This window comes from Anabas testudineus, chromosome 3 (assembly GCF_900324465.2).
Source record: "Anabas testudineus chromosome 3, fAnaTes1.2, whole genome shotgun sequence".
NCBI classification, from domain to species: domain Eukaryota; kingdom Metazoa; phylum Chordata; class Actinopteri; order Anabantiformes; family Anabantidae; genus Anabas; species Anabas testudineus.
Window position 1 is genome coordinate 308,190 of NC_046612.1, and position 10,731 is coordinate 318,920.

The 10,731-nt window shown below is 41.2% G+C and overlaps 1 protein-coding gene across 2 annotated transcripts; it reads right to left on the reverse strand.

Moving 5' to 3' along the window:
- Positions 1 to 4,104: 4,104 nt before the first annotated feature.
- Positions 4,105 to 9,397, reverse strand: tppp3 (tubulin polymerization-promoting protein family member 3). Of its 2 annotated transcripts, XM_026378227.1 has the most exons (5): positions 9,279 to 9,397; positions 6,772 to 6,971; positions 5,788 to 5,941; positions 5,331 to 5,494; positions 4,105 to 5,200 (listed from the first exon to the last, which is right to left on the reverse strand). In XM_026378227.1, exons 2-5 carry the CDS (start codon positions 6,957 to 6,959, stop codon positions 5,182 to 5,184), a joined length of 525 nt encoding a protein of 174 aa, XP_026234012.1. In that variant the 5' UTR covers positions 6,960 to 6,971; positions 9,279 to 9,397; the 3' UTR covers positions 4,105 to 5,181. The 2 variants fall into 2 exon arrangements, with proteins under 2 accessions (XP_026234012.1, XP_026234010.1); XM_026378225.1 differs by having other exon boundaries at positions 4,105 to 5,494.
- Between the last annotated feature and the right edge of the window lie 1,334 nt (positions 9,398 to 10,731).

Below are 10,731 nucleotides of genomic sequence, written 5' to 3' on the forward strand. Positions count from 1 at the left end.
TGGTCACACACTACTATGAAGTCGGCCTCGGCGGACGTTGGCAGCTGTTTCTAGGAGGTCTCGACTCAACGCTCGATAGTCCAGGAATGGAACAAGTCTGCCTGCAATTAACTAACTGGACTCCACATTAACTTAAGACATTAACTGTTATACTGGACTGCCTGCTGCCTACACAGCGTGTAATCACCCATATGAGGATGGGTTCCCTGTTGAGTCTGGTTCCTCTCAAGGTTTCTTCCTGTTGCCTTCTCAGGGAGTTTTTCCTTGCCACCGTCGCCCTTGGCTTGCTCATCATGGACAATCTCATTTCATGATTCATACACATTCACTGTTCACGTACTGTTCTTTGGTTGTGTAAAGCTGCTTTGTGACAATGTCAATTGTAAAAAGCGCTCTACAAATAAAATTGAATTGAATTGAATTGAAAGGTCCCCTTCTTGAAAAATTCAGGCTCTTGAGTCTGGTGAAGAGTTCTACTTCACGTTTCAGTTTACACCAACAGTCCAATGAAAAGTTCTCTGACTTCTTGAGGAGATTACAGTGCCTACTAACTAAAGTTGTGAAAAAGGGAGGTCTTTCTGGCCACAGGGCAGATCGTACCAGGATTGACCAGCTCACAAGACGTGCCACAGAATCTGATATGATGTTACTAAATCTAAGGCTGCAAGAAAGAAGAGACATGCCTCCCAGCTTTCTAAAGCTGCTTAATGAGACATGGGAGGAAGAAGAAGTTAATGATGGACCAAAGCCCAAAGAAACGGGTTGAAGAATTAAAGCCAGAGATTAAAGAGTTGCACTCCCAGTTCTCTGAGCTAACAAGCAGCAAACAAATGCACAGAACTTAAAACTAAACCCATCAAGATACGTACTGACATTGAAAGAGAGAGTGAAGTAAACATGTTAAGGCAGCAGGTATAACAGTTGCCACAACAGTTAACAGTGATGTTAGTATCTAACAGTTCTGTACTACGAGAATTTCATAGGAAAGAATGGAGAAACAAAGACAAAGCAGATAAACTACAGAAAGGAAAAGGTTCAGAAAACTACTTCTGCTACAGATGTGGAGAGGATGACCATATTGCCAATAACTGTACTGCTCTTGAGAATTCTGCTAAAGTTATTCAGAAGGTAGATGCATGTAGATGCAAGTCTGAACGGATTAGGGGCTGTGCTAAACCAACAGCATCCCAAGGGCTCCGACTTGTACATTTGGCAGCCAAAAATCGAATGCACCTGAAAGGAACTATCTAGTTCACGTGCTAAAATTTCTAGCTTTGAAATGGAAATGGTAATCGACAAGTTTTATGACTACTTGTATGGGACAGAGTTCCCTGTGAGGATGCATATTTATTTGCGCGCATGTATGTCTTGACAACTGCCAAGCTGAGTGCCACAGGTCACAGATGGTTAGCTGCACTTTCCACCTGTGACTTTACCATCTAAAATAATTCTGCATGGGAGAACATTGATGCTGACTTGCTGTTGAGGAACATGCAAGAGACACAGAATGTGTAAGCCCTGTGTTACCAGATTGGTATAAGGATTCCCATACATGACAGCAGCAGATTAATTGATCAGCTTGGAGCCCCTGATGCCATTCCTGCTGTGTATGCCCATCTCACGCAGATAGAGAGGCAGATAGTCCACTTGAGCAGTTTAGCCGCAAAGACCTAATAGAAGCTCAAAGTTCAGACCCAGTCATTGGCAATGTAAGGCAGCAAGTAAAGAAAGGCAAGGGTACCTCTATTTCTGGACATGGCAACTCTGATGTCGTTCTATTACAAAGAGAAAGATCAAAGCAGCTGGTTTTACCTGCGCAGTGTAGACCCATTTTGAAGTCTTTGCATGACGACATTGGTCACCTGGGCATTGACAGAACCACAGAACCTATTAAAGACTGCTTTTACTGGCCCAAAATGAGATATGAAAAGAACCTTGACAACAGTCAGGGCTTTCTATTTTTTTCTTTTATTTAACAAATTCGGCTCTAACTTGGGGACATAAAGTGGCAAAAAAAAACCTTTGTGAACCTTTTGGAATTTCATGGTTTTCTGCATTAATTTGTCATAAACTGTGCTCTGATCTTCATCTAAGTCACAATAGACAACAACAAACATTGTATGTTTTACATGTTTCTATTGAACACAACATGTCAACATTCACAGTGCAAGGTGGAAAAAGTATGTGAACCCCTAGCCAACTTGAGTCCAATCAGTGTGATGATATTGGATGTGTTGCTGAAAGCTGTCCTGCCCTTTAAAAACACACCAGTTTTGGGTTTACTGGTTTCAAGAAGCACTGCCTGATGTGAACCATGCCTCGCAGAAAAGAGCTCTCAGAAGACCTACGATCAAGAATTGTTGACTTGCATGAAGCTGGAAAGGGTTAAAAAAGTATCTCCAAAAGTCTTGATGTTCATGTGTCCACGGTAAGACAGACTGTCTACAAATGGAGAAAGTTCAGAACTGTTGCTACTCTCCCTATGCGTGGTTGTCCTGTAAAGATGACTACAAGAGCACAGCGCAGAATACTGAATGAGGTAAAGAAGAATCCTAGAGTGTCAGCTAAAGAATTACAGAAATCTCTGGCACATGCTAACATTTTTGTTGACACATCTACAATAAGGAAAATATCAAACAAGAATGGAGTACATGGGAGGACACCACGGGGGAAGCCATTGCTGTCCAAAAAAAATATTGCAGCACATTTGAAGTTTGCAAAAGAGCACCTGGATATTCGACAGCACTACTGGCAAAATATTCTGTGGACAGATGAAACCAAAATTGATTTTTTAGGAAAAACACACAACACTAAGTGTGGAGAGAAAAAAAGGCACAGCACACCAACATCAAAACCTCGTCCCCACTGTAAAACATGGTGGATCATGGTTTGGGGCTGTTGGCTGCCTCAGGGCCTGGACGGATTGTTGTCATTGATGGCAATATTTTTCAGAGTTTATCAAGACATTTAGCAGGAAAACATAAGACCACCTGTCTGCCAACTGAAGCTCCACAGAGGATGGGTGATGCAACAGGACAATGACCCAAAGCATACAAGTAATTAAACTAAAGAATAATTTCAACAGAACAAAATACGCCTTCTGGAGTGGCCCAGTCAGAGTCCTGACCTCAACCTGATTGAAATGCTGTGGCATAACCTTAAGAAAGCGATTCATCCCAGACATCCCAAGAATATTGCTACACTGAAACAGGTTTGTAAAGAGGAGTGGTCCAAAATTACTCCAGATTGTTGTGCAGGTCTTATCTGCAACTACAGGAAACGTTTGGTTGAGGTTATTGCTGCCAAAGACGGGTCAACCAGTTATTAAGTCCAAAGGTTATCATACTTTTTCCACCCTGCACTGTGAATGTTTACATGTTATGTTTAATAAAAACATGAAAACATATAATGTTTTTATAGTATTATTTTCAGCAGACTGTGTTTTTGTATTGTTGTGAGTTAGATGAAGATCAGAGCACATTTTATGACAAATTAATTCAGAAAACCATGAAATTCCAAAAGGTTCACAAAGTTTTTCTTGCCACTGTAGTTGTTTTGTTATTTGTTTCATAGCGTGAACGAGAACAGTAGACAACTTATAAGGAGGAGTGTGAGTATTTTGCAAAGAGTTTCCGTTCAGTCGTTACTTAAACTTAAGGGGTTGTTCATGAATCAACTTGGGGAAGAACATTTTATGAGCTCAGGGCACTATCCTACTATTAGAGGGTGAAGGAAGCGCAACACTAGAAAACATAGAACCAAATACATGTTCTCCATATAAACATTTGATTTGTTTTCTATGTTCTATTGTAAGTGAAACCTTAGTTCATAGGGTTTTAAAATCATAGCATTTTGCTTTTATGTAGATTTTACAGAGTTCCCATCTTTTTGGAAGTGATGTTGTATAATTGCTTGAAATCCAGGACTTTTCCTGACAGATCAGAAATTGTGTCTTAGACAAGCATACATCCATCCAAATCAGCAGGAGGATGTCTAGCTTAAGGAAGCCAACTGAGAGAATGTGTTTCAAGGCAGAGAAACAAGAACCCTTTTTCATTTCTTCCTTTACATTTCCGCAGTGGAAAACGACAACAAAGAGAGAACTGAAAAATACTTCTTTGCCTTTATTCATTAAATATAACCAACTCCAAACAGAGTTTGAGATAGATAAAAGTTATGGAGCAAAGTCACAATGATAATACTGCAGGACAACAAGGCTGCAAAACGTTCATATTAAAAAAGCAAAGACAAAAACCCAACATGGCTTCCGGTCTCAGGATGCTGCAGGTTCTGTTCTGTTAAGTTCAAATGGATCCAAAAGCTGTTGCGTAGTACATTAGTATTATTCAAACCATAACTACTGTAGCTAAGGCAATCCTTACTAGTTACCACCTTTAACATGAACATTACAAGCTAAAGCTGCATCCAGACATGATGGGGAAGTTGGGAATCATTTTAAACCTGATGAAAAGACTACTGTTGAATCTACTCAGTATCAGACAATATTGGATTTTCAGCAGGACAGAGACAAAGGGGATGATACAGAGCGAGCTAAAGGGGATACTGAAGATACTGTGTGAGGTGAATCTGAGTCAGTAATTAAAGACATGAGAGAAAATAACCTCCCCTTCCTGAGGATATTATCTCCCTACACACTGAACTTCCAGAAATCCACTTAGAAGCATGAAGACTGTCCAGCAGTTCTGTGTCTTTAGTTTTCTGCAGTGACACAGGTACAGTGATACCTGACTGTAGTGTGGCTGTGCACGTACAAACACAGATGAACATAAGATGAAACATGAACATGGTTAGCAAAGATACTTTAAAGTCTAAGGACAGTTAAACTAAGTGAGACCAGGGGCACAAAAGAGGACAGCAGGACCTACCTGTGACAGACAAACAGGCTTGTAATTGGCTTTGAAAGGACAGGAAAACAGGAGTTGATTGTGGCAGGAATATAGAGATCAGGGTGAAATATTACGTACAGTCTGTTGCTACTAAATCACCCCACCTCCCCTTAAGGCAGAGATCCAGCCTGAATGGGGCTAAAAGGATGGTGTAAGATAATGTGTGGTGGTCCAGTCAGGTTTCCTTACATACAAACGGCATCTTCTCTGTCATGTCCATGTGCCTGCAGAGTTGGACAGGTGTGATCTGAGTGCAGCTCAACATGAAGCTTTGTCAGTGAGTCCTGTTCAAACTAACATACAAACAAAAGGAGTGGGTCAAAAGTTTGGTCCAGGCTAAGCGCTTGATAAACGGTACTTTCTGTCGGCTGGGGGCACTGCTTCCCATAATGTTATTTATCTGACTTGATCTTAGTGTCGTACGTTCCAGCGTTCTTGTACGCTCCCACGTAGCCAGTGTTCTCCACAAGCTCCTCCCGGCCCTCTCGGCCTTTGCCTTTGCCGCTCTCATCGAATCGCTCCCTGTGCGATCCCGTGTAACGGGATGTGTCGGTCAGACGGTCCACCGCCCCCGTTTTGGCCACTTTCTGATAGACACACAGAAAATATATATTCAGAAGCTACATGTCCCATGTGATTTTGGATAGTGACTTTAAAAAAAAAAAAAAAAACGGAGCAGAAAGCCAAGTCAGGGAGAAGACATTTAAAGCAATATGAGAAGAGGAGAAATGTTTCAGTTTCTTTAGACGGACAGAGGAGAAAATGTTTTACATTCACTTTCCTCTAAGAATCAAGAAGAATGAGTAGGCTTCATTTACTGCCTACATCAGTCAGCTGGTTGTAAAACAAGCAGTGTTCAGATAAAGACTTCATGTCTTACCGTCACTCCGACGTTGGTGGGCTCTTTCCCTTCAACCAGTTTGAAGATGGACTGCTCCGCCTCCTCCTTACTTTGACCTTTAAACCTCTTTGGAGCCAGCTCCTCCAGGGCCCTGTGAAACTCGTCAAACGTGATCACCCTGGATGTCTTCTGTCTGCACAAAAACAACAGAGATAACCTGATAGAGCTTTAGCAGTTTTGTAAAGAAGAAGAGCACAAAAGTTCCTGTGTCCAGATGTGCAAACCTAGTTGAGACCTATCACAAACTCCTTTGATTGCAGCCTAAACACTAAATACTAAATTATGCCCAAAAGGGTGTTTAATTGACATTACTTTGTAGAAACTTGTTTTCACTTTGACACTGAGGTATTTTTAAATTTTTTCAAAGTTGCCAACTTTTATGTACCATGATTCATTTATAATGTCAATAAAAGGATAAAACATCCAAGGGGGTGAATACTTTTTATAGGCACTGTAGATACTGTGAACGTACACGTATAGCTTCATTTTGCGGAAAATGTCAGTGTAGGATGTGTTATAATCAAAGACGACTTCACATTTTATATTTCAGTGGTGGTAATTTAACAGTATCTGAAAAACATCTTCTCCAAGTGGAGTGGTGAGAATTTATGCTCTTTGCTCACAGACCTATTTGCTCACTCCAACCACTCTATATATTTTAAACGGGTAAATCGACGTGAAACCTAAACTGGAGCAACAACTCGAAAAGAACATTCTTTAGTAGAGCAACCCCAGAGCCAAATTGGAGCCAGACACAGGCTGCAGCTCCCTGCTGCTCTGTGCTCCATCCAAAATCCACCCACTCTTCCTCCACACCACTTATGAGCACCTATAGGATAACATTTACCTGGCTGCGTCACCACACAAGTTCAATGATCCAGTTTAAAAATGAAATCGATCAATCAACCGATCACAATAACAACTCGTGTTGGATCAGCAGCTGTGTGCAGGCTGTAGACTCACTTGACTTTGGAGAAAACAATGTCCACATCTGTGCCGGTGACGTTCTTGCCATCGATGATCTTGCAGTCTTTGCATAGTTTGGCCCAGTTCTTTCCATTGAGCTCCTTCCCTGTCGCCTTTGTATCTCCGTGAATGGCAAACTTCTTAAAAGCCTCCAGAAGCTGGTCCACATCTGTACTCTCCGCCATGATGGAAAATATCTACAGCCAACACTAATTTAGATTAATCTTGCCTTGAAACACAGTTTAATAATTTATAATAAAAAAAAAGCTCTCCATAAAGCTAGAACTACGTATTCATCATTTTTGGAAGTAAATAAGAACAAAACCAGGTTTCTTTTCAGCACTGTAGCCAGGCTGACAAAGACTCATAGCTCTGTCAAGCCCAGTGTCCCCTTAACTCTCAGTAGTAATGACTTTAAATTTCTTTACCTATAAAGTCATAACTATTAGAGAAACAAATATTCAGATCCTCCCTGCATACGGAGTGGATGGACTGTTAAGTACAGCTCTAGATTAAATTGTCAGCTGACACTCTTACTTATACTGCCTCTTCCACGTAGATCATTCTGAATTCATTTCAGCAATTAACTCATCTAAACCTCTCTTAGACCCCATCCCGACTAAATTGCACAAAGGTGTCTTACCTTTGATCAGCATGTCCATATTAGATCAGAGGCTAACAGGCTACGTACCACAGGCTTTTAAGGTTGCAGTAGTCATAGTCTCAAAAAGCCTACTCTGGACTCAGGGGTTTTAGTAAATTATAGAACAATGTCCAATCCGCCCTTTATCTCTAAAATCACCACCTTGCTGCCTCACCCCAAAACAGAAAAAGACACCAAGCCTGTCTCCTTAAAAGTATGTTTCTATACACTGCAACTGCACCTGAATGAAATGAACCAGATTACATTTTTGATCGGCATGCTGAAAAGTGGAATCTGTGGATACTGAACGTTTCAGTAAAATATACTCAGTTTGTTAGTTTTTTCACCAAATCGTACCAGACTATGACATAATTAAACAACTTTATAGAGTTTCGACTTCACAGATTCTTGGTTCAGGTTAGAAAAAATGCTGTGTTCTGACTCTATCATCTAGGCTATTCCACAGCAATGATCCCTTGTCACATTCTCAAAAACATTAAGTTTATTAATTAACTAACATAAAGTTCACTCTGTGCCATCTACACATCAGTGTGATTTCCTGAAGATGAGCAAGTACCTTTGGGCAGAGCATGCTGTCTCTAATACAGCCTGTATCTGTACATATGATATTGGGCTGTTGAGGGAGGAGCACTGCACACAGCCTTACTTTATTTCTTCTTTATTCAAGTTACACCATGTTGATTGGTTGATACCACCCCACCCAGGTCTTTGGGACTCAACACTTCTTAAACTTCCACATGCTCAGATTTAATGAAATATGAGCCAAATGTGAACAAGAACAACAACAGTAACGGATCAGTTTCTTCAGAGGCTGCTGGTTATGATGTGTTTGTCTGTTTGAAGACCGACAGTGAATGGGGACGATTTCAGAGGAAAACACCCACATGAAGCAGAACAGCGGGCGTCCACAGAGTCCGTGACACCTGCTATTGTTTGGTGACACATAATAAACTTCAGCCTGTCAGACTGTGTTGTTAGAGGCGTCTTTGTCAGCAGTTTTCCGCCAGGTGTGGATGTCAGCTGACATCTGTGTGACATTATAGTGGGATTAGTTGTCAAAGGACAGCATGGTGTGTTTAAAAAAGTTCCCAGTTTTGACAAGGTTTCCTGATCCAAATCTCCCCACTGACACCACGCCTAAACAGGAGGTTTGGTGGAAGCAGCGTGATGTATTCAGGTACAGAAGCAACCGTCCTTAATCATTACCAGCGTGGACACTGTGTGTGTTATAAACTATCTCTGCACACTGCATATTGTCACTTATTCAGAACTATTCATTGTTATTTCATTGTTTGCAGGACGTTCGGCTGCACCTTTAGTTGATTCAATGAAAACAGTGAAGTGAAACAGGGAAACTTTGCTGTTATTTCCTGTGTATGGAGATAAAATCTTTGGGGTCTGAACAAAATAGGACATTTGGTGTAACCATGTATAAACTGTAATCTAATAAATAATCTGCACATTAACTGACACTGGTTGCTTTCAGCTCTAAAATTTTTGTGCAGCTCATCAACTTCATGCATAAAGTAAAAATTCTAAATAGCGCAGCCAACTGTGTCTTTGTGTCTCTACAGCTGCAGTAACATGTATTTCTGTTTCCTCATACTGTTATTCCTGTAGGCTTCTGTTGTTAATGTTTTTTTTCTGGTATCGACATTCCTTCTTCTTTGCATTAGAAGTAAATCTAAAATAATTAGAACATAAAAAAATAAAACCATCTACACTCTGTTTTTCCGTCTGAACTTTTACAGTTCCCAACTATCTAATGAAATCCACCAAAGTCTTCATCATACATATTAAAGACATTTACATAAACACACACTGTGCTGCAGCGTCCTACCTGTCTGTCCTCTGTCTCTTCTCCTGCGTCTCTCCTCTCTCTCTTCTGGCGGTCGCAGGATTTGAAGCTCTCAACTGCTGCGGGCTTGTTATCATCTGTTTATTCTGTTGCCACGGTAACATTCTGTCCCACATTGGGGGAGGGCAATAAAAGGGAGGGAGGGAGTGCTGGTCCTGCTGCAGTGCGTTCATGCTTCTGTCGGCTCCCAGAGGGGACGTCAGAGGTCAGAGGTCAAAGTATCAGTAAATACAAACCAACTAAACAAACTCCAGTTTGTATTGAGGCAGTTGTAACCACGGAATGGTTTGGACAAAGCTTTATTAAAAACTTCAAGCTCCCCTCAGCTTAATTCAGATGATCACTCTGTGACATGTGGTGTTTGTTTTTCTGTCGTCATGACAACATGATTGGGTTTTACAGGTAAAATCTAGGAGGACCTGACCAGCAGCTTTGTCGTTATGTGCAGATGTAGATCGTTTCTTCTCATCTTAGATTTAATCAGATACTTAATACTGAAATGCACCACGAGCTGAAGAGGAAGCGCTGAGAAGAACGGACACAGTGCTTCTCCAGTATAATAGAAGAATCATTAGGGCCGGTCATGGACCATATCAGGACATAGCCTAATGAACTCGGCCCTGGCTTACAGTTGGTTGCTGCAGGTCCTTGGTCTCTGCTGAGATCTGACTTCAGCCTCCATTGCTCCCAGCAAACTGAAGTGACTCAGATAACTGCAGACGGAGATTCCAGAGCCTGAGGAATCTGTCAGCTTGGTGTCACTGTTGCCTCTCATGAAGCAGCACACTTATCTACTGTAGGCGTCCTCACCTCCCTCAACATGTTCCTTTTGTATCACTACGATTGTGCCTCTATTCTGGATTTTCGTACTAAACTGATTATTCTGTTCTGTATCTGACTTGATTTTTGTTATAATGTCTACTCTATTGCTGAATTTTAAGTCATCTGTGTCTGCAGCTGATAATGGAGCTGTTTAGAGATGTATATGACATGTTCAGTTTAAAAGACAGTGCAGAAACAGTCGTGTGGTGAACAGGATGCATGATTGGGGACTGCACCTTCTTCCTGAGAGCAGGAGATCAACAGGGAATGACGGATGACGTGTCAACATTTTGTCTGTCAGTGGTGCAACTGCTTTGTTCTGGTGATAAACTTGCAGAGAGTCAGGACAGTGTGTAGAAGGACAGAGGTCACGCAACCCTTTTCAACATTTCACAGCCCTAGACTGTTTCTGAATATTCAATTATTCTAATTATTGCTATTCAATTCAGTTTTATTTGTATAGCATTTTGTCTGGTGCTCATCTTCAAAGGGGTTCAAACCTGATGAATGGATCAGGTTGGAGGTTTAGTGTTTAGGTAAGGACTGGGCTTAGACATTTGCTTATGATGGTTAGGGAATGAATTACATCACTGAGAGTCCTCACAACTACAGT

Coding starts and splice junctions, on each gene's coding strand:
- tppp3 (XM_026378225.1), bottom strand. CDS start 6,959: ATGGCGGAGAGTACAGATGTGGACCAGCTTCTGGAGGCTTTTAAGAAG. Junction 5,942..6,771: donor ATTGTTTTCTCCAAAGTCAA/GTGAGTCTACAG, acceptor GTTTTTGTGCAG/ACAGAAGACATCCAGGGTGA. Junction 5,495..5,787: donor CCACCAACGTCGGAGTGACG/GTAAGACATGAA, acceptor TGTGTCTATCAG/AAAGTGGCCAAAACGGGGGC.